Source organism: Antechinus flavipes, chromosome 3 (genome assembly GCF_016432865.1).
Source record: "Antechinus flavipes isolate AdamAnt ecotype Samford, QLD, Australia chromosome 3, AdamAnt_v2, whole genome shotgun sequence".
NCBI classification, from domain to species: Eukaryota; Metazoa; Chordata; class Mammalia; order Dasyuromorphia; family Dasyuridae; genus Antechinus; species Antechinus flavipes.
Window position 1 is genome coordinate 568,319,536 of NC_067400.1, and position 23,358 is coordinate 568,342,893.

General features: G+C 46.7%; 2 protein-coding genes across 4 annotated transcripts in view; one reads left to right on the plus strand and one right to left on the minus strand.

Moving 5' to 3' along the window:
• KIAA1522 (KIAA1522 ortholog) overlaps positions 1 to 3,426 on the plus strand; it is a 42,326-nt gene extending 38,900 nt beyond the window's left edge. For all 3 annotated transcript variants that reach the window (XM_051987863.1, XM_051987864.1, XM_051987865.1), the window contains exon 7: positions 861 to 3,426. In XM_051987863.1, coding sequence (XP_051843823.1) covers positions 861 to 883 — 23 coding nt within the window. In that variant the 3' untranslated portion in view covers positions 884 to 3,426. The remainder of the gene's footprint in view (positions 1 to 860) is intronic.
• A 415-nt stretch (positions 3,427 to 3,841) lies between these two features.
• Positions 3,842 to 23,358, minus strand: YARS1 (tyrosyl-tRNA synthetase 1). Its single transcript, XM_051987867.1, has 13 exons — positions 23,153 to 23,358; positions 21,793 to 21,939; positions 21,462 to 21,637; positions 20,770 to 20,899; positions 14,237 to 14,317; positions 11,873 to 11,965; positions 11,219 to 11,354; positions 10,201 to 10,286; positions 6,924 to 7,059; positions 6,360 to 6,457; positions 5,696 to 5,889; positions 5,224 to 5,365; positions 3,842 to 4,723 (listed from the first exon to the last, which is right to left on the minus strand). Exons 1-13 carry the CDS (start codon positions 23,207 to 23,209, stop codon positions 4,613 to 4,615), a joined length of 1,587 nt encoding a protein of 528 aa, XP_051843827.1. The 5' UTR covers positions 23,210 to 23,358; the 3' UTR covers positions 3,842 to 4,612.

Consider the following 23,358-nt stretch of genomic DNA (forward strand, 5'->3'; position numbering starts at 1 on the left):
GCAGTGGGCCGGCTCGGCCGATGCCCAGGGAACCCCAGTCCTGAGGAAGGGGCCAAACTCCCCCAACCTTAGTAACAGCAGCTGCCCACCAGTGCTGTAGGAAGAGCCCCTCAAACCGTCCCAGGGTGCAGTGAGTGCTAGCCAGACGGGGACCTCGGGGCTCCGATGTCGGCTGTTTGCCCCTGTTCATCCAGCAAAACACTGTCGGAGCCAGCTGTTAGCAGGGGTCTGTGGGGGGGCCAGGGCTTTCTTGGTCAGGCCCGGAGCCTCCCTTCAGGAGACCCGGGGAGCCAGGAGCGAGCTGACTTAGCCCCTTGGAGGGTCTGAGACCTCATGGTCCCAGGACGGGGTCCAGGTGATGCGGGAGATCATAGCCGAGCCATCTTTTAGGAGGGAAGGCTAAAGACTCAGCATCTGGGAGCCAAGAAGGGGCCGTCTCTGACTGGGCCTCGGTGACTCCAGGAGCAGCTAGGTGGGACAAGTGGGTGGAGGGCTAGACCTGGAGGCAGCCCCCTGAGCTAGAGTCTGGCCTCAGACATGTACTGGCTGTGGGAACAGGACAAGTTCCTTCCCCCTCACTTCCCTCATCTGTAAAATGCTTCCCCGGGTGGTTGTGAGGATTGAATGAGAGAAGTTTTTAAAGGCTTAGCACAGTGCTTGGTGCACAGTAAGTACTTAATAAATTCCCCTTTCCCACCCAGGAATGGGGCCTCTCTCAAAACAGCGAGCCCCTTCCCCCTGTGTTCGCAATGGGCAGTGGGGATGGGACAGCCGGGAGGCCAGGTCCTCTCCTGACCGTCCCCCTTGTCTTGGGCCTGTGGACCCCTCCTCCTCTAACACATTCCCTCTCCTCTCCCCAGAAAACCAGAAAGAGCTGCTCTGACCTGAGGGAACGGCGCTCTGGTACTACTGACCCATCCTAAGAACACAATCTCTCAGGGACCTGAGCAGGTCGAAGCACGAGAAGGGGAGAACTGGACACATGCTTAACTTAATACAAAGGAAGAATTCAGCCTTAGCCTCCACGGCCTTTGATATTTATGCAAACCTGCTGAGGGTACATTCCTCACCAAGTTAGGCAGTTTTCTTTTGCCTTTTTACAGAAACATGGACACTCCCAGAGTCACCACGTCTCCATCTCCGACCCTCTTCTGGCTCAGCTGAGGAAGGAGAGATGATGAGAAGAGGGAGTGGTCTCTGCTGGCCCCAAAGCCCTAGCTCGAAAGAGGCTAGAGCCTGGTCCAGAGCTCCCTGGGATTTTTGTTTTTATTCTTCTCTGTTGAAAACATTTTCTCTTTTCTCCTTTCCTTTATACCATCCCTTCCCCCTCCTCCAATTTCTGGGATAATTAGTCCTATAATCAAGCACACAATAATAGTAATGAATCAAAGCACTTTTCAAAAACAGCTGCCCGTCCATCTTACAGGGCAGGTGGCTGGCCTTCCATCTTGCCAGTTGCCACCTCACCAGTGGACCTGCCCCTCTTGGAGTGGGGCCTGCCTCCTTTCACAAGGCCCCTGTTTACATGGCAGCGGTTCTCACTCTCTGGGTCTTTGGCTAGCCTTCTCACCCTGGCCTGGGGGGGGTGTACCCTAATTCTTTGGGTCTTGAGGCTTCAGGAGGGGAACAGCTGGGTAGGGGCAGTGGTCCCTGCCTTTGGAGGCAAGGACAAAGCACAAAAGGATGTGCCCATCCTTTTCAGGAGCCTCCCTGTTATTTCCCAACTTGGCTCTCCCAACAGGTGCTTCCATCAATAATAGGGGTTGGTACCAAAGTGACCCAAGGCCAGGAGGATGGGACTTGTCCCCACTCTGTTATCAGGGCATCAGAAATGACTATTGAGAATGAATACAACAAGTCGTGCTCACTAGTAGCTCTTCTCAGGAGGCCAAGATTTCCCACCCTCTCTCTGAACTGATGTGCTTTTTTCCCCTTTTCCCTGGGAAGAGGGAGATTTCAGCTCAGACACAGGTACTGTTTTTTTTTTTTTTTTAAATCTTCACCTGTTTCAGGGGTACCCACTCATTACCTAGAGGCCGTAGGTTGAACAGGGCCAGAGGAGGAGGGATGCCTTTTGCCACCAAGACTAGTCTTCATGTACTTCCTCCATCCTGTTTTGTGGGATTTCACCCTCTGGATACGTCTTTGTACCAGATATCCTCTTAGGCGATGGCAAAGGCTGATTGAGAGCCCACTCTTTTGTCAAAGGCACCCTTGAACTGTTCTAAGAATAATTCCCTAGGCTGTTCCTTGGTCCAACTGGTCTGGGATTTATATTTTCTTGGCAGCGAGAATAGTGGGGAGCATAGGAACAGTCTATGATTATAGCCTTCAAAAGATAGGGAAGCCCTTCAACAACCTTGGCTGTCTCTTCAATAACCAGCCTAAATCTTGACCACAGGTTTGATGAAAACCTTCTTGGACCTGTTTACTCTATTTAAACCTGAGTACTCTATATTTAGTTAGATTTGAAACCCTTTCAGAAGTGGTTGGGAATACTCTAAGGTAGAGGTGAGTGCACATTGAATGAGGAGAAGGAAGGGCTTGTTTTATTGGCGTGGTCCCTGTGACTCTGCTCCCCAAATACTAGGTAGCCATTGGCCAACTTTTTCCTTTTTTTTCCTGCCTTTTCCCCAGGGCTGTTGTCATTGGGTCCTGGTGATGTTTGCTGAGCGTGGCTAGGCTGGAGTGCGGGCCTCTTGAAGGCTACTGAGGGAGTTTGACTCCACACCAGCGCCCTTCTCTTCCTTTGGGTCATCCAATACCCAGTCTCACTACTGGCTGTCACATTCAGAGTAGAGAGAGAAATCAATAACCACTGTATGTACTGACTGCCGAGCTCTGCCCACATCCTTGATAGAATGGGATGTGTGAGTAAGCTTGCGAGGCGCTGTTGGAACTGCCCGCAGAAATGCTGAGGTTTGAGGGAGCACTTCCCCCTGTCTGCACTAAACTCCTGCCACCTGACCCTCCTTGCTCAGTTTTTCTGTTACTGGAGTCCTGTCCCTTCCTGTGAGGGTTGCCTCTGAAAATGCCCAGCTCTCACCCACCCTTTTCTGGTTGGACAGAGAACATGGCAGTGGGGACCAAGAAAGGGGGGAAGGGAAGGGGCAAGTCCCTGCCTTATCCCCTTGGGGAACCAAGCTGGACCTAGCACTAACCGAGACCAAAAGCCTCTGATTTTTATTGTTCTGTAGAAATGTTAGATATAGAGAAATATATATACATATATATATATTTCTTTAAACATTGATCTCACTTTGATTGTTTAAAAAAAGCCAAAAAAAACACCAAACCCCAACCTTCCAAACTCCTACCCCAATACCCCAGAAGACCTCAACCCTCTACCTTGAAAAGTCTAAAGTGAGATACAATGACAAACTGTATGTTTTGGTTAAAATATGTTAATTATATGATTAAAGCTGACTGGTTGTTGCTTCTTTCTTGATACGGACTAGATGACTTAGATCAGTGCGTGATCCCCAGCTCCTGCTGCCCTTTTTAGAAATCTGAGTAAAGAGTTTCAGAGGTATGGACTCCAACTAGGATCTAAGCCAAGCCTTGACCCTGTCCCTTTTGAGGCGAGGCCTCCGAAGCCACTGGGCTTCTCACTCCACACTTTGCAGCCCTGCTCTTGCCCCGGCCTTGGCCCTTGGTCCCCACTGGAGTTGGAAGTGCTTGGCGTGGCAGGGCTCCTCTCCCACAGCTGACACACCTGTCTGGAGAGAGCCGAGGTGTCCGTGTCATTGGGGCTGGGCCGCAGCTCTGGGCCAGGCAGATGGTGGCTTCCCGCTGCCACAACACGTTGCTTCCATTTCCCCAGAAGGCTACACACAGGTGCTTTCAGTTAGACATTTATTCTGATTTATGACAATGATTCAGATTATGAAGTCACTTCCCACCCTCTTTAAAAAGACACCCCCCTCCCTAGCATGGTGTGATGCTTATGATCCACACACCTGGTTTAGGGTGTGGGGAGATCTGGGGATGAAGGGTTGCCAGGCACGGCTCAGGAAGCCTTGGTAGGAAGATGGCAAAGGGGCCAGGAGATGGTTGGACAAAACAATCATTCCTTGTAAACATTTGCCTTCCCAAACCCCACAACTTCCTGAGAAGCTGTAATTAGCCCACTTCTGGCACCGAGCTCCAGCCAGAGGCACAGCCCCTGAAGCACAGCTGCCGGATCCCCACTGGAAAGCCAAGGAACAGATCGTTTTCCAATTTGAACAATTACAGCATATCCCTCCCCCCTCCCTCCAATTACACGAAAACTGGATCTTTTGGGAAAGAGTTCCTAAATCAGCTGCCAACAGAGGAGCCAGAAGCATCACTTCCTTCGACCACCCTCTCTCAGGGATCCCAATTCTTGGCAGAGATGTGGGAGGCCGACTCCTGGGAATGGGGTGGGATGTCTGGGTTCTGGTGGGCAGCCTCCTGCAGCCTCAAGCCCGAGTTCTCAAGGGACGCATACCTAGCACTGGACACTGGGAATCTGGAGCCCCCAGTCAGCTGTAGACACCTGGAAGATGAGGCTCCTTGGAGGGGCTGGTGGACTAGGGATGGGGAGAGCAGCCTGTGATGGGTGGTGGGGGGGTGGAGGCCGGCCTCACAGTTAGCTGATGCTCCCTCCCTTCAGTGTTTTACAAGAGACGCAGCCCAGTTTGGTCATCAAGTTGGTTTGCTTCCATTGGGCAATGCGCTCCGAGGAGATCCGAAAGTCAGCCTGGGGAGAAAGAGGACACCGGCAGATGACTGACCCGGCAAGTGTTCAGTGACTGTGCGGGTGCTGGTGCTACCAGGACCACGAGCTCTAAGACCCGTGGCTAGCTGGGGGGAAGGAGTGGGAGGGGGGAAGTCACTTGGTCCTTACAATGACTCTGAGGACAGGCTGTTTGCCCCCATTTTCAGATGAAGATTGAGTCGGAGGCGAGAGGTCAGCTGACTTTGCCAGGATCACACAGCGGGTGTGAGCAAGGCTGGGATTCCTAAGTTGCCGCCAGGCATTGGAGCTAGATTGGGGAACTGGAAGCCCTCGAGGAGCCCACTGTGTACTTGGGGAGTCGGGTACATGCGGAAGTGGAAATGAGATGGTGGCAGAACAGGAGAGAAGGCTGGGAGGCACCCCCCACCCCTCCCTGCCCCCGCCAGCGTCCTTCCCATAAGAGGTAGGACTGGCCAGGCTGATGCTCCCCCAGAGGCAGGGGCAGCCACAGCTCTCCTTACCTGCAGTTTCTCAAAGACTTTCTTCTTGGGCTTGAGCTCCTCATCAGGCTGGCCCTGCTCATAACCCTCCACAAACACGCGCTCTCCGGGGGCAGAGCCTTGAGGAGGGTCCAGGAGCTCCACCTGGCGGTTTGCCCCTTCCCTGGGAAGACACATGAGGGCAAGGATGGGGGAGCTCTGAGGTGGTCTGAGGTCCCCTGGGGATCCACATGGGGTATGGGGGGCAGGCCTGGGGCGCTGCGGAGGCTCGCGTCAGCGCTGTGCTCTGGCCCTGATGCCGGGGCCCCCCTGAAGGGCCCACACTAGCTAAGAATGGCTCCGGTGCACGATCCAGTCTAACTTCAAGGGCCACGAGTCCTCCAAACGCAGGTTTCTCATGCCTTGCCAACTGGCAGCGCATCTTCTGTGTGATTCACAGTGTCAGCGACTGCTCGAGGGCACAGCCTTCCCCCTCCCCAGAGCCCCCACTTACGTGGAAGCACACAGAAGCATCCCTTGGGACTCCACTCCCCTCATCTTTTGGGGCTTCAAGTTGCACAAGACCACCACAAGCCTGTCCTGTAGCTCTTCCTTGGGAACAAAGTGAACCAGGCCGCTCACCACCGTCCGCGGCTCCGGCTCCCCAACGTCAATCTTCTCCATGTACAGAGTGTCTGCGTCAGGGTGCTGGGGAGGCACAAGCCAAAGTTCACTGACTCAGCCCCAAAACTGTCCAAGCCGAGTCCAACCTCAGCCTTTAGGATGGACCAAGGCTGGATTCTGAATCCAGAGCGGGCTCTGTGTCCCGGTTCTCCCTGGCCACGGGCACTGAGTCTGGACACGGGCGGAGGACCCCCCCCGCCGGCCCCCATGTGCCCTGCACTGTGGGGAACAGAGCTGCTCGGTGGTGCGACTCCCCCCGCTCCCCGTCTCTGCTCCCTTTGCGGGCTGCCGCCCCCAGGCCCCCGGCCAGTCTGGGCACGCTGCCGAAGCCTGGGAGTGCAGAGAGCTGGGCTCCTCCCTGCTTCCCTGGGGCGCTGAGGCAGAGGCAGGTCTGACCGGGGGCAGTCTGGCCAGAGGACTGAACTCTGACTCGGCCCAGGGAGGCCTTTCCTCCTGACACAAATGGGGACGCCCACCCTGGCTGGCCCCCCTACCTTCTCTACGCTGATCACTTTCCCCACACGGATGTCCAGCCGGGATGGGACGACCACGTCCGGCTCCATGTTCTTGGTAGAAGTTTTGGCCAGTGGCTCTGGGGATGACAAAAGGGTAAGAGATGTGAAAGACTGTGACCTGGCAAGGAACTTAGCCAGAAATCAGGATGACGGGAAACGTTCCTGATCTTATAGGTTTATCATTTCACACAAAGCCAGGATCCCCAGGAGCAAAGAGCACTGGATTTGGGACCACAGGCCTGGCTCCTGGTACCCCAAGTGCTAAAAAACCTAAGCCCTGGGCATCTTCTCCACGATGGGAGGGGCTGCAATGCCCATCAGCCTTGAAATCTGCTGATGCCATGATCTGCCATTCCAAAGGTGCCAACCCCCGCCAAGCAGCCGGTCTCCCTCTCAATGAAGGACTGGCCTTAACCCATCTGATGCCCGGTGACCTTCTGAGCAGAGACCCCTGGTTTTACTTTGGTTTGGTTCAGAACTTCTTGGCAGCGATGGAGAAGCGGCACCCTGGGATGACCTCATACCCTCGCCATCTGGCCTTACTCTGTTTTGTTGGGTCAGGGTAAGCTGCGCTGGACAGCTTCTTCAATGCAGGAGCATTAAACTTTTCCCGAATGGGGTCCAGCAATTTGTTCAAGGCCACTTCAACTGAATTCTTCAGATCTCCAGGATGCACCACCTGCCACGGGAGAGGAGAGCCATTAAGACAATAAAAGTCAGAGAGGAAAAGTGGGTTCGACCTACTTAAAAATCAACAGCCCACATCAATTACATCCAAGTGTGTCTCTTGTGACATCTAGACACCTTCCCCCTTTTCATCCATGATTCACATCTACTTGTATTTTATTTTTAAAAGACTCAATGTTTTACACTGTTTAACTTAATGTCTGCACTCGGCACCAATCAACAAGCACTGATGAAGCACGTACTAGGTAAACTCAAAGTCCCATCCCCAAGGAGCTTACAGGTTAGTGTATAGACCCATATGACACACACGTACAAAACACAAGAGGAAGAGGGCAGCAGGAGCTGGGAGGATCAGGAGAGGCCTCCGGTGGGAAATGTCCACCCTCACAGGCTTGTGTGCCCAGTGATTTGGGGACAACGGAACAGACACAAAGAGGCAACTTAAGAGCGGGGCAGGCCTGGGGAGAAGAGGCACCCCTTTCTGCCTGCTGACCCAGTTTTATTTTGCACCCAGAAGAGCAAGGCTGGATTGTGTGACTCTCAAGATGGCAGATCCAGGTGGTCTTCATGTTGACGAGATGGCCTTTCCCGACCCAACGACTACCCTGGTGGCCCCAGTGGCCAGCAATGACTCACAACAGACCTTCCTACTGATCCAGGCCCGAGTCACCCAGAGATGGAAACATCTAGAAGCAAAGACTGGTTGTTCGGGACCAGATTCCCATAGGCCTTTCAATTCAATTCAAATCAACAGCCGCTTCCTGAGCCTTTCCTCTGTGCCTGGTGCTGTGCTTGGCATGGGATACGCAGACAGAAATGGAAACGACGCCTGCCCTCCAAGGGCTTGCATTCAAATAGGGTCCGTAACATGCCCACCAATCAGTGTAACACAGGACAGGGGTTAAGAGTAGTGAGGGAGAGCACGGGCAAGAAGGGGCCTGGGACAACTACAGAAGGTGTGTGAGCTGAACCCTGAAGGAAGATCAAGTCTCCACACCAGAGACCCGAGAGCACGTTGTGGGTGGGCACGAGATGCAGAGTTTGGGGCCCAGTGGCGCGATTCCAGGGTTGGAGCTGGACTGTGAAGGGCTTGTGAGCAATAAAGGACAACTTGTATTTTATCCTACAGCAAGTAGAGAACTGCCCTCCCCCCTCCCCCCCAGTCTGATGGGACCAGGAGATGCCACAATCAGCCAATGAGCATTTATAAAATGCCTACTACGTGCCAGGTGCTGTGCTGAGGGCTGGGAGCTCACGCACGATCTAACGAGCCACCCAGGAGCAGACGAAGCTGCACGAAAGACCTAGCGACAGGATAAATAACTAACAATGGGAAGACACTGGGAAAGGCTTCTTGTAGAAGCTGGGATTTGGGGGGACACTTGAAGGAAGCCAGAGAAGCCAGGAGGTAAAGCCGAGGCAGAGACAACATCTGGATCCGAGATCATGGGGCTGCTTATTCCTGGGACATCCAAGAGGCCAGTGACCCAAGGGTTGGTGGCAGGAGGACTACTTTTGACTGCTCTGTGAGGGAGAGACTAGAAGGGACCCCAGCAAGGGCAGGAGGGGCTAATGGTCTGAGCCAGGGGAGCGGCATACATAAGCAGAAAGGGGGAGGATGAAGGAGATCTTGTGGACACAATCACCAGGACTGGCCACTGATGACACTGCCACCACTGGTGGCTCCTCGCTCCACTCTAGTCTCCCCTGAGCTAGCCAACTAATTTTCCTAAAGCACAGGAAAGTGCTACTAAGTAAAGGCTTGGGAGTCCCTGTCACTCCGGCAATCAAATATAAAACCTCGCCTGCACCCCCGGAACACTCTCCTTCCTCATCTCTACCTCCTGGCCTCCCCGATTCTTGACTGGTGCTTTCCTTTGGTTATTTCCTATTACTCCTGCCTATAGTTTGCTTGTACAGAATTATTTACATGTTGTTTCCCCCATTAACCTGTGAGCTCCTGGAGGGGAGGCATGGTTTTTGCCTTTCTTTGCATGTCCAGTATTCCCCAGCAGTGCCTGGCACAGAGCACTGAATGCTGAGTGACTGAACGGGGCTGGGGGAGTTGGAGGATGACAGAGGTTTCAGAGCTAGGTGACTGGGAGGCAGGCGTGTCCTCAAGGGAAGTCACCGGTCAGCTGGCATTTATTAAGTGCCATCATGTGCCAGTCACTGTGCAAAGGACTGGGGATGTGAAGAAAGGGAACCTCATCCCCAGACCCGCTCTTAACCAGCTCACTGCCTAATGAGAAGGCAACATGTCAACAACTCATGCACTGACACAGAATGAACTGGGAATGGTTCCTGAAGGAACCTGAACTGAAGGAAGGAACTAAGAATAAGGACACTTGGGAATGGCTTCCTGCAGAGGCTGGGATTGTCTCTTCATTTGTGCAAGACAAACAGCAGGAGGCAGGGTACCAGGGCCACAAAGTCCCTTGGGGGTGTGTGTGTGTGTGTGAGTTTTAAGAAGACTGAAAAGGCATCTGTGGTGATGGGGGAAGGGGCTATGTTATGGAATGTCATAATTCCATGAATTGGAATGTCAAAAAGGTGACTGAGTAGGAGATGACATGGTCTGGCCAGTACTTTAGGAAGGCCATTTCAAGGGCTGAGAGCAGCGAGAGGCTGCCCCCCAGGCCCACCCAGCAGCACTTAGCTCAATATTCCAGGCAGAAGGTAATGGGGGAGGTCTGCACCAAGGGGCTGGCAATGTCCACAGAGAGAACGAGACATATTCTAGAGACATCATTTGTTACATACTCAACAAGACTTGACAGAAGACTGGCTATGGGGGTGGGTGGGGGTGAGAAGCTGAGGGTGACTCTCCACAATAACAGGGACAGTTGGTGGGAAAGAGACAAATCTGTGCTGGAGATGGAGAGACACCCATGGGACATTCAATACAAGACATCTAAAAGGGAGCTGGAGATAGAGCCGGACTAGACAGCAGAAAGATGAGGCTGAAGGGAGAGGACCTATGGGGGCTGCTGAGATCTGCCAAGTGAGACAGGATAGAGGAGGAAGAGAAGGGGAGAGCCGCCAGGACCGAGGCTAAGGAGGCTCAGGGTCAGAAGAAGATCCAGCAAAGGGACAGAGGAGCTCCCCGGGGTGGGCTCCTCAGGGGCTTTACCTGGTCCGCAAAGTCCTTTTCCAGTTCCGAGTAAGCCGTGTAGGTTTTGTTGCCGCCCCATTTCTCTTCTCGAAGGATCACAAACTCTACAAAAGGAGAGGAGACAGAGACTCTTTAACATGAGCTGATGATAGGGATAAGCAGCCCCAAGGACCAGATGCAACAGAAAGGGCACCAGAGTTGGGAGGCTGGGCTGTGGTTCTGGTTCTGGCTTGTAGGCCCATGGGCCTGATATGAATCTCAGTGTCCATTCTCCTGGACCAGCTACATGGCCCATGCAATATCACAGACATCCAGACATCAAAGGGTGCACATTGCTGTAGTGCATGACACCAGGGGGAGCCCCATCCCAGGGATCACCCCCCCGGGATCAACCCCCCCCTTCCTCCCGGAGGACACTGCATGTGTTATGGGCCTGAACTTGAAACAAGATGCTAAGTCAGTGGAATTGATAGAGACAATGGATATTTAGCTTGGTGCTTAACAATTCTCTAGTTCAGTTCATGTACTCAGTACTTACTAGAGTTCTACAAGATTCACACCTTTAAGAGAGCATATTTAAGCTAGGAGACTAACCAGGATTCAGTTGGGCAGAATTAAGGAAGAAAGAGAAGTGGTGGCAGGCTGTCCTCTCCTGCTTCTCCACGAAACCAAGATCCGCAAGGCCTCCAGAAAAACTAGCCAAGCCCCAAGTGAAGGAGACAAGACTTTGAAGGATACAATAAAGGATTTGGACTTTAACACCTGGCTGCATTTGGGGGGATTCCTGAACTGAAACGAAGGCTGCCTCCAGAGACCCCAAGAAAACCCCAACAAGAGAAGATTACATTTTAGAGAAGAATATTACATGCATGGATCCTCCGGACCAGTCTTCTTTTATCTGTGGTCAGAGAGGGTAAGGAGACTGTGGTCTCCCCTATGATCCCCAAGGAACAGGATTTAAAGCCTCTGGACTTAGAGCCTGATCTCTGGCTATGCCAGACCATTGGACAGAAATGGCAATGGCAGAACTTTTTACCTGACTTGAGAGGGAAAAGCACGTGTCTGATGAAGGCCAAGACTCCATTGTTTTCCACATTTCCTGGCTCACAGAAGGCTTTTTTCAGTTTTTTTTTCACATCCTCTTTCCGATCAAGAAGATCAATCTTAGACTCCTGTAAGCCATGGGGCAGAGAGAACCCTTTGAAAGGTTGAAAAAATGAGAATATCCCAGCCGATTCTTAAACAAGATGTTTCCCTCTAGGGCAGGTCCTCCTACCCCCCATCTTTCCATGACCCTGGGAACCTGTCACAGAGATGGATGTGGACAGAGACCCTTTTCTCGCTAGCATCCTTTTTAGTATTAAGATATGGAGAATGTCACCAAACAGGACAGGTGGGTCAGGACTAACAGGCTAACACAAGAAATATTGCAACATCAGAAAAAAAGCATTACGTGCTAGTCACCTACCTTTTTAAAGTAAAATTATGTGTGCATATGGATGAGAAACAGTCACATGTATTTCCCAACCTTTAATCAGATACTGCACAAGGTGGTGACTAAATGACCTCAAGGATCCTCCTTATCTTTAAAGGCATTCAACATTACTAGAGTTATTTTCTTTGAATATCTCCTGGTCCCTATCATTTTGTGCTTCAGAATCATAGCCACCATTGAGACATGGAAACCTACCTCTTCCGAAGAGCTCATTTTACTGCCTGTTAATCCTGGGACCATAGGATTCATCAAATGGATCCTCTTTGAATAGCCTAGGGTTGGGAGATACTAGAAGCAGGAACAAAACACAGGAAAAAAAGAAGCAATCACCAATCCAACTGATGACTCGGTATCCTTGATCAGTTCATGGGTCACCAAGCAATTATGAGCCAGGCACTCGACTCCCACCCTCCAGCGCTCCCATTCTATCATCTCTAAGAATATATAGGAACAGTCTGGAAGGCAGGAAATCAACAATATGGAGACAAGGGAGAGAAGCAGTAACACTGAGAGGACCAGAGAGGACGACAGTGAGAAAAGCAGGGTAACGGGATGAGATCGAAAGGCTAGGCTGGGGTTAGGTTTGACCTTTAAATGGCCAACACATGTCATTTCATCCTAGAGGCAACAGAAAGTCACTAGAGTTTATTAAGTACAAGGTGAGGGAGGGAAAGGAAGAGAACGGGATGGAAGAGAAGAAAGGGGGAGGGAAAGTGAAAGAAAGGGAGAGAAACACAGATGATGTCAAGGGCACTTGTAAGGGCAGCAAGGGAAAGAGCCACCTCATTAACAAAGACTGAAGTAAACAAAGGGTGGGGGATGCTGCTGAAGGATTTCAAAATGAAGACAACTAGATGGCACAATGATAGAATATGGACCTTGTAGTCAGGAAGATCCAAGTTCAAATACTGTCTTAGACACTAGCTGTGTGACCCCAAACAAGCCACTTAAACTCTCTGTGCCCCAATTTCTTCATCTGTAGAATAGGGATAAGAATAGCACCTATTGGGTAGGGGTTGTGAGAGAATGAGGCTATTTAAGTGCTTAAAGCACAATATAAATGTGAGCTATTATCATTGTTAAAAGAGGAAAAGAAAAAACTCATGAACAACAACTTCAATTTTTCCAATAACAAGCTGAAGTCCTTGGCTCAGCAAGGGAAGAAGATTTGAGGAGAGAAGGTCTTCTAAAATAGTCTTTGGCACAGAGTGGAATAGGGAGTCGATTAGAAATGAGTAAAAGATGTGTTTTGTCATAGTAAGGATTAGACATTCTACATTTGTAATGACCTCACCTAGTTAACAGGGTTTGGGGTCTTCTTCCAACTCTACCATTCAGACATATGGTAAGAATCACTTGTAGTCGAGACGCCAACTGGTCAAGAGATCGGTTCTGAGCCCAGCCACTTCTCAACATTCCATGCATGGAGCAAGACCGCAAACAGACACCCCACAAGCCCCCATCTTGAGTTATTCAGGTGATTTTAAATTGTGCTCACATGGGACGCTCCCTTCTTCAGCCTGGATCATGGCCAGTTCCACATGTTAAGAGAGGTGCGTCGGTGACTGTCCTGGGCTATGTGGCCAGTATACAAAAGGATCAGGTGAGGCTTCACCCCAGGCTTTCCTGGCTCTCTGGGCAGCTCTCTCACCAGACCTTTTTGAACTTTCATGTTTTATCATTTTTTCTGCTTGACCCTGGTTTCAATATGGTCTACTCTAACTTCTACAAGACTACAGGACTGTGCTGTTTCTTTTTCCATTTACCCAAAACAACTAGTTTTCCAGGGAACAAGGAAATTCATAGCCTTATTATTGACTTCCTTTTTTCCCCTTCCATTCAAACAATAATCCCTTGTATTTGAACAATTCCTTACAGTTCAAAAAGTCCTTTCAGATCCATTTTCTCATTTAATAGATTTATTTGAACAAACATTTGCCAAGTACCTACTATACTCAAGGTGACTCTCAAAGCAACTTGGAAAATAGACAAAGTAGATATTAGCCTCCTTTGACAACAATGTGGGGAGATTTCCATAATGCATAATTTCTGCAAAATGCTTTATATATGTCATCTCATTTGACTCTCACAACTACCATGTGAAAGCATAGGTATTAGAGGGGTTAGGCCCACCTTCCAGATAAAGTAACTGAGAGACCAATCCAGGGTCACACAGCTAGTATCACAGGCAGGATATGAACTGAGGCCTTTTGGGCTTTCTATGCTGCTGATTCTAAGGTTAGAGAAGTTATGATACTTGCTAAAATGTTAGACCGAATCAGATTTACAATTCAGGCTTTTCTGAATTCCAGTGCAATATTCTTTCTAATACACAGAGCCATCTTCAATAATGTGGGCAAACTATTTCCACTTCAGTAAAATGGAAAAATACCACCAGGTTCAGATGCAAAACAGGAGGGGGAGGAGGGGACTCATTCTTCTGAGAAATAAAAATAAGGACTCTACCTCTCAAAATGGCCAAGGCCCTCTGGTGGTAGATCTGCAGCAATGCAGAGAGTAAAATAAATATTCAACTGAAACCTGAGGTCTCAAACTCACCTTTTCTGCAAAGGTAAAAATCTTCCTCTGATCAACTCCTCCAAACTGGGCATCTACGTTCAGATATTCCTCATCTAAGGCCTGTGGAGATAAGAAGAACTTAATTTTCTTTCTGAAAAAACAGAAGCCTACTAGAGATCAAGAAAATGCCAAAAGACAAGTTAGTGAGAAGACAACATGACAATATCCAATTATCTTGATAATACTAATCAACATTCATCTATGTAGAAAAAAATGTAGTAGTCAATTTCTGGAGCTGATTCTTCCTTTCCAGATTCCAAATGGAAGCATTTAACCAGTTGGATAAATCTGACCCATCAAACATTTGTGATACTTCTTGTTGACCACAATTGAGCCCAATAAATTTTAGCAAGAAATGCTCAAGATCTGGAATGCTTGTGGTTTTCTACTGCCTAGAATAGGGCTTCTTAAACTTTTTCTACTTGTGATTCCTTTTTACCCGAGATATTTTTATATGACCCTGAGCATAAATATGTAAAATAGGTATACAAACTAAACATTCACTGATAAGTTATAGAATATTCAGAGGATAAAATATAAAAGTCTAACTACAGACTTTCCATAATTTCCTGGCTTCCCAGGGAATATATTTACAACAGCAGACAAACACAAGTAGGAAAGAATCTCTCTAAGTCACATACTAGCTTTGAAAATCATGAGTTAACAATATTTATGTTGCATTTTATTTTTACGTGTAATTGGGAAAATTACTAAGGAAGGGATTCCAAATTTGATACTTCTGATCTACAACATGATAAGAGAACTACCCATCTATCACATCTAGCCAGATAACCAATGCCCACTGCTACTGAGTCACCTGGACACAGATTATACTGAAAGGAGGATCTAGGAGGCACTGTCAAAGATTTCAAGCACTGGGGCAGATAGGTGGCGCAGTGGATAGAGCACTAGCCCTAAAGTCAGGAGGACCTGAGTTCAAATCTGTTCTCAGATACTTAACACTTCCTGGCCTGTGACCCTTGGCAAGTCACTTAACCCCAATTGCCTCAGGGGAAAAAAAAATTCAAGCACTGGATAAAAAACTGAAGTCCTTAAATGCTTAGTTCACATGGCATATTCTTCAATTTTTCCTCATTACAAAAGCAAGAATTTCCAAAAGGAATGGAAGTTTTGAGAGATTAGGAAGATGATATATGAAAACAGGATTTGAATTTCTGAATCAAACTCTTAACAGGGAGCATGCTTTTAGTCAGAGAAGAATGCATCTAACAAAGGCCAGTAAGAATATTTTTGGCCTAGCTTTTTAGAGGAAATCAAAACTTTCTACAGTCATATGAAAAAAAACCCAACACTTTAAATCACTACTGATTAGAGAAATGACTTAAAACAAATCTGAAGTTCTATCATTTCTATTAGAAATGACAAATGCTAAAAGGGAAGGAGGAAAAATAGGTACATGAATGCATTGTTTGTGGAATTGTGAACTGGTCCAAGTATTCTGGAGAACAATTTGGAATTATGTCCAAAGGGCTATAAAAGTGAGCATATCCCTTGACTCAGCAATACCAGTACTAGGTCTATATCCCAAAGTCAAAGCTAAAGGAAAAGGACCTGTATGTTTAAAATATTTACAGCAGCTCTTTTTTTGTGGTAGCAAAGAAATAGAAAATGAAGGGATGTCTGGTGATTAGGGAATGGCTGAAGTTGTGGTATATGATTGTGATGGAATAATATTATATTATAAGAAATGAGGGGAATGATTCCAGAAAAACCTGAGAAGATCTGTACAAACTAAACAGAACCGGGAGACCACTGTACACAGTAACAGTAATGTTGTAATGATCGACTGAGAAAAACTTAGTTTAGTCAAGGGAATGATTTAAGCAATTTGGAAAGGACACATGATGATGCTATCCCAACTAGAGATAGAACTGATAAATGCTAAATTGAAGGACAATTTCCTAACATTTTTCTAGCCTTTTTTTTGGTGGGGGCAACATAACTACCATGGAAGCATTTTTCATGATTTTACCTGCAAAATGAGTATCATATTGCTTGCCTTCTTAGTGGCTGGAGGAAGTGAGAAAATTTGGAATTCAAATTTCTTTAAAAAGGCTAAAAAGAAATAAAAAAAAAAAAAGGAATTTGCCTGGAGCCTTGTATATCTAATCAACTGCCTAAACGTATTCACCAAGATCTTTTAAAGATGCCCTGAGAGAAGCTACAAAACAGGAAGATTAGCTGTAGTCAAAAATCTAAGAAAGGAACAAGTAATAAGATTCATGGTGTTTATATATAAGAAGGAAAAACAATTAGTGTGCCCTGCTATGTAACAAATATCATGCTATACATGAAGGACAAAACCACAAATGACAATCCTTCCCTTCGAGGAGCTTAAATTCTGGTAGAGGGAGATAATACATAGAAGATAGTTGATAAGTCCCAAGGATGGTGGATGGCAAGACACCTGGAATGGACAATTGGATGGGATGTGATGCCTAGGTTGAGACTATAGATGGTGGTCCAGATGTGCCTGTGCTAGCTCTACAAAGGCCGAATTATGGCCAACAAGTCAGGCATACGAGATCCGAAGTCAGTAAACCTGGAGGACCATTTGGTTGAAATATCAATGGGATGGAGGCAGAAGAAATATTGTAATCAGAATTTACTATAAACAACCTGATTTGAAAGAAAAACTACATGAGGATTTGGGAAACATTTCACAAGCTTTGCTTGTGGGGAAATTCAACCTGCCAACTGCTTTAGCTCTCTTTGACCAAGGCAGAATAAGAAATAATTTGAATTCTCTTGCTTATACTCCCATCTTTCAAAAGCTGGAGAAAACAATAAAAGGAACTGTTATTCTTGCCTAGAAAAGTCTCAACAAGAAAGGACTAGTTCCTGGGATGGAAGAGATGGGAACTTGGGGGAAGTGATTATGGTTATCTTTGAATTTCTGATAGGCGCAGAAATGGGTAGAGTCTGACATCCAGGTTTTAGAACAGATTTCAAAAAGTATAGAGAAAATAATGAATAGAACTAAAATTTTATAGGAGCTGACAGGTTAAAAGGAATGACATGAACACAAGTTAGAAGATATGAAGAGAAATGATTCCAATGAGGGAGAAATGAGGAGTTTTCTCAAGAGATTGTTATGGATACACAAAGAACGTGTGGAGACAAAGATATACTAGAAGCCAGGGTAGTTTGCAACAAATAAATAGAAAGGCTTAACACTGTCCTTCAAGCAAAGTGTCAGCAATGTTCAAATTCAGAATGTGTGCTAGGGAGGAATGCTAAGCACAACTAAAGCATTTTTAAAGCTACATTGGGGGAAAGAGAATGATCCAAGAAGGCAGAGGGCCACTGCTCTGGGTGGGTAAGGTTCTGTGTGTGCATTCAATTCTTGCTTTTATTCCTTAAATGTATTCCCTTCTTCCCTCACCCTTCTAGAAAGAAGCCCTACTTTCTTCAAGGCTTAATTAATTAGCTCAGTAATAGTTCTTACAGGGAGCCTTTTCTGATTCCTTATCTCTTCAAAATATCACATGTATTCATACCCCTTAATCCACCGGTAGAATGAAGGCAGAGACTATTTTTCACGGGGTCTTTACCTAGCCAGGGTACAGAAAGTCCTTGCATACAGAATGAACTTTAAAAATGTTTGTGGAATTGGATTGGAGAAGATGGAAGGAAGGAACAAGTAGAGTAGCCATATTTTTATTCTGCCAAGTAGAATGAACTTTGCATTGGAAAAGACAGAACTAAAATGACTAATAAGGCACTGATACCCCAGATGAGTAGAAAGATAGTAAGAGAACACCTAATTGCTGTTGATAAGTTTAAGTCATTAGATCCAGATGAACTACATCCTTGGGTAAGAATCTGCAGCTGTAATTGCTGAGCCAGTCAGTGATCTGCTTTGAAAATCAAGAAGAGGAGACAGACTGCAGGATTGGAGAAGTACAAATGTCCTGATTTTTCAAAATAGGCAAGAGGATAGAGTTCACTATTTATAAGCTAGAAAGTCTGATTTCAATTCCTGGCAAGACTCTGAGATATATTATTAAAGGGTTAGTAAACATCTAGAAGAGGAAACAATGGACCAAAGATCCAGGTCATGCAAGATTACCCTAATTTCCTTTCCAGATAGAGTTTCTACACTGCTTGATGAGGCAAAGACAGTAGCTAAGCATTTGACAAAGGCCTGTGATATGAAGAGAAATGGGCTACAGAAATGATATATAATCAGGGCATTCTGGGAAGAGTCAAAGATTAGTTGATATCATCTTATAAGGAGGTCTCTAGTGGGACGTCCCAAGATTCTGCACTTGGCCCTGTGCTTTTATATAATGTTAGAAACAACTTTAAGACAGATGGCACATGTATCCAACTCGCAGATGACCCTATGCTAGGATAGTCAGCTGAAATACTGGATGATTTGAGTCAGGATTCAAAAAAAGTTAACAGGCTTTAAAAATGGGCAGAATTAATTAAGACAGAACTTAATAGAGATGAATTATTATATCTTAAATTAAAAACTATCTTCACAAGTGTAAGATGGGGAGACATGACTAAACAATAGTCCATTTGAAAAAGATTTGATTGGGATTATAGATTTATAGATTTTGGAAGGGGCCTTTAAAGGTCATGAAATATTATCAAATAGGACAACATTTGTAAAAGGGCTTAGCAGAGGGCCTAGCCCTTAGTAGGCTTTGTAAACAAATGCTTATTCTCTTCCCTGTCATCAGTTCCAACCACCTCCTTTTACTGCCAAGTATACTGAGGCCCAGTAAGGGGCCCAGAGCCTCCAGTTCCAAATCCAATGCTCTTTCTACTTCATTACTTTTTTTTTTGGTGAGGGAGAAGGGGGTAAGTTGATTGCCAACTTCAAATGAGGTAACCATGTGATATGGCAGCCAGAAAAGGCAAATGCTGTTTTATGCTGCATTAAGAAAGGCAGATGGTATCCAGAACTAAGAAAGCAGCTGCCTTATTGTAGTCTGTCCTGGGTCAGTATAATAAAATTCAGTGGCAAGGGCCCCATTCTGGGAATTACATCAATAAGCTACAGGATGATCAGTGGAGGACACCTGGAATGGTGAAGGGCTTCTCAAGTGTGTGACCCATGAAGATCATCTGAAGTGACTGGGGATGTTCAGCTAGAAAGCAGGCCCGAAGTGACTCAGGTTAGCTGCCTTTAGATCTCTGACCAGCTGTCCTGTGCAACAGACATTTGACTTACTCCTTTTGGCCTCTTGAGGGCAGACCTGAGGCCAATGGCTGTACACAGCAAAGTAGCAAATTTAGCCTTGAAGGAAGATCTTGTGATAAGATATACTCTTCAAAAGTAGAGTGTTCTGTTGCAGGGGTGGGTGTATCTATCTTTATTGGGGCTTGTATGACCATGAAGAGATTTTCAGCTCTGAGATCCTGATTTCAACCCCTCTTTCCAGATTTTTTTTTAAACCACTCTATGTATGTTTTTATGTTTCTACAATTCAATCACTAAACATTTACCAAGGACCTGCTGTACAACAAACACTGAATTAAGGACTAGGAAGTACACAGATAAAAAAACGAAGTCTTTATCCTCAAGCCTTACTAGGGGAAACAGTATGAGTAAGAGAGAAAAGGAGGCAGAAGGGAATACAGATCTAATCTCTGTATATATAAAATAAATACAAAGTAGTTTTTGGGGAGAAGAAGGGAAAACAGTTGCAGTCCAGGTGAAAGAAAGGAATTAAGGTGGCAGTGCCAGAGCTAATTTGTAAAAGATAATGAGAGATTCTAAGAGCCTTAAATGAGGTGGGAGTGCATCAGAAGAGAAGTAGGGGGCAGAGAAAAAGCATACAGTTAGAATATTACAGGTGAGGAACAGATAAAATGGTCAATTTGGTCACTGTAGAGTGGGGGAAAGTGAGGAATGTATAATAAGGCTGGAATGAAAGGTTTGGGCCAAGTTCTAAAGAATGTTAACACTAAAAGAACAAGAATTTAAGAATGCCTTAAAAGACCCAAGCTGTGTCAAATGATAGTGCATTTTTTAAATTCATAAAGCAAGGAAAATAGAAATATGATGCTTTTATTTCCAAGTAAAATAATAATAAAAAAGATTGAGCCAATTGATGGGCCTATCATAGATGGATTGATTCTCAAATGGTATGAATAAAGGTGGATAGGCACTAGGCAGGTTGAGTAGAGGGAGATAAAGCTGTAAAGATAACCTGGGACCAGACCAGACTCTGGAGTACAATGAAATCCTAGATTAAGTGGTATGGGTTTCACCTTGTAGGCCAGTGGTGGGGAACTTTTTTCTGCCAAGGGTCATTTGGATATTTATAACATCATTCAAGGCCACACGGAATCAACAATTTAAAGAACTCAAGCTACTGTTCCTTTGGCAGGGACAGACCAAATGGGTCTTATATAGCCCACAGGCTGGATGTTGCTCATCCCTGTTGAAGGCAGTGGTGAGCCATTAAGGTTTTCCCCAGAAAGTAGTGTTTAAAGAAAGTCATCTGGCCACTTTCTATTCCTCTAAGTACCTGTAATCCTGGGTAGAGCAGACCACTCAACAAAGGATGTTCCACCTGTTTTACTACTTCAGCCCCAGCTTTCTTTGCATCATGCTGAGTGACCATCGAGGAAAGTCTGTAAACATCCAATGTGTACTTTCTGAGAGGGAACAGAAAAGACATGAAGATCAATAAAGATACAAAGTCCCACCCTGGATCTCTCCTTCAACTCATAACATGGCTAGGTCTAGGAAAAAAACCCACTGAGAAATAATCTCTTTTTGCTGAATCTTAGAACATGGTCTAAACTCCTAAACATTCTGGATGTATATGGGATCATAGATTGCCATATCATAAGCTGCTGTGAGATCAGATTTACAACATGTTTTTTAGCCACAGCCTGAAAAAAAAGAGAGACCAAATTTAAATTAAACCAACGCTGAGTCATAAAAGAATTGTAAAAAAAAAAAAAAAAAAAAAGCCCATACATACAAAAGCCACATGGGAACTACTGGGTAAATGAAGGAAGGGCCAGTACTTTTTGTGGGCTGACAAGTTTTTAAAAATCCAATAATAAAGTACCTTCCAACCCTATACTTAAAAAGCATTTAGGCTCCACAAACCCATAATTAGGCAAAGAAATCACTGCAATGAAGAGACAAGTAGCAGAGAGGTAGATAGGTGGGATGAGAATTAAAGATTGGGAAGGCACCAAGACTCACTTGCTGAGCTGGTAATCAGTGCCTTTGACAAATTTTAGCTTCTCCAAGGAAACCCCAATACTTTCCAGCATGGCTTTGATCACGTTTTCATAGTAAAAGGTCCGAAGTTCCAGGAGCTCCCATGGAGCCTTCATATTGTCTAGGTATGCATGAAGATCAGCAAAGAGGATTGTCACCTGGCAAGAAGCAGCAAAAAAAGCATGGCTGAGATGTTTGTTCCCTTATGTCAAGTATTCTTCAGTTTCTGTCTATCCCAACGACATTGAGAAGGCTGTCTCCTCTCTTGGCTATTCCCTTTGCCCAAAGCCTTGGTTGGGGTGAAGGCTCTCACCTCACATCCTGCTTTCAGGAAGTCGGCGATCTTTGACATTGGCACAAAGTAAGCCACATGGGGCTTGCCAGTGGTTGCGGTCCCCCAGTAAACTTTCAATTCCCTTTCCTTCAGGATCTCCTTCAGTTTTTCTTCACCAAGGACTTCCTGTTGCAGGAGAAAGTGGTGAGGATCAGTTTCTTAAGCCATAGGGGGTGGGGAGGACATTAAGCTCTGCCAGTTGCCAGCATGGGTATGGGTGTGTGTGTGTGTGTGTGTGTGTGTGTGTGTGTGTGTGTGTGTGACAGAGAAAGAGAGAGAATCAGAGAGAGAGAAAGAGAGAATCAGAGAGAGAAAGAGAGAGAGAATGTCAGAGAGAGAGAGAGAGAATCAGAGAGAGAGAGAAAGAGAGAATCAGAGAGAGAGAGAGAGAGAGAATCAGAGAGAGAGAAAGAGAGAGAATCAGAGAGAGAGAGAGAGAATCAGAGAGAGAGAGAAGAGAGAATCAGAGAGAGAGAGAGAGAGAGAATGTCAGAGAGAGAGAGAGAGAATCAGAGAGAGAGAGAGAGAGAGAGAGAGAATGTCAGAGAGAGAGAGAGAGAATCAGAGAGAGAGAGAGAGAGAGAGAAAGAGAATGTCAGAGAGAGAGAATCAGAGAGAGAGAAAGAGACAGAGAGAATGTCAGAGAGAGAGAGACAGAGAGAGAGAGAGAGAATGTCGGGGAGAGAGAGAGAGCGTGCCAGTGAGGGGCACTGCCAACTCAGTACAGATGGGACACAGAACTGATAGCTCTGGGAAGAGGATGGCAGGGAGAGTGACAGGAGGAGCTTCGAATAAGCTACAAAAGAAGTCCATCGAAGGTGAAAGCACACACAATGGGGAGGGCCCTGTGGGTTCCAAGATGGGCATAGAGCCCTTATTTGTGATGAGATGGGAGGAAGTGAGTTTGAATCGAGCCTCTGCCACTTACTATTACCTGTGCAACTTTAGACAAGTCCCTTTAACCCATTCTATGCCTCAGTGCTCTCATCTGTAAAATGAGATTGAACTTGATGACTCCCTAAGTTCCTTTCGGCCCCAGATTTATGCTGCTATGGGGGGCTCCCTCTCATCCCCGTTCCCCTTCCCAGGGGAAAGTAAGAGCAAAGCACCTTACAGAGGAGATGAAAAGAGCCCCTGCCCCCCATAGTGGAGGGAATGAGCAAGGTCTCAATAGGGGGAACGGAGGAGACAGTCTTCTGTGCGACAAAAGATGGGGGCAAGCAGAAGGAATAAGGGTTTTATATTGTCTAACTATACACTAGGCGTTGTGCTAAGGTTTGTCGGGGTCTCCTGAAGGGGGAGGGGGCCTGCGTGCCCGGAAGCCGTGGGGGGCCGCTACCTGCAAGTTGCGGGTGATGAGATGTAGTTTCTCCTCTGGGGTCGGCGCATCCCCCATGGTGGCGTCCGCAGGGGGCTGAGAGCACGAAAGAGACCCCAGTCAGCACACCCCGCCTCCTGCCCCCTGCCCGCGCTTGCGCCCCTTCTCCAACTGAAGCCGGCGCCGGCACCGCGAGTGCCACGAACTGTCACGTGGAGTTCTCGCCG

Coding starts and splice junctions, on each gene's coding strand:
- YARS1 (XM_051987867.1), bottom strand. CDS start 23,209: ATGGGGGATGCGCCGACCCCAGAGGAGAAACTACATCTCATCACCCGC. Junction 21,940..23,152: donor TCATCACCCGCAACTTGCAG/GTAGCGGCCCCC, acceptor CTCCTGCAACAG/GAAGTCCTTGGTGAAGAAAA. Junction 20,900..21,461: donor ACTGATTACCAGCTCAGCAA/GTGAGTCTTGGT, acceptor GTTCCCTCTCAG/AAAGTACACATTGGATGTTT.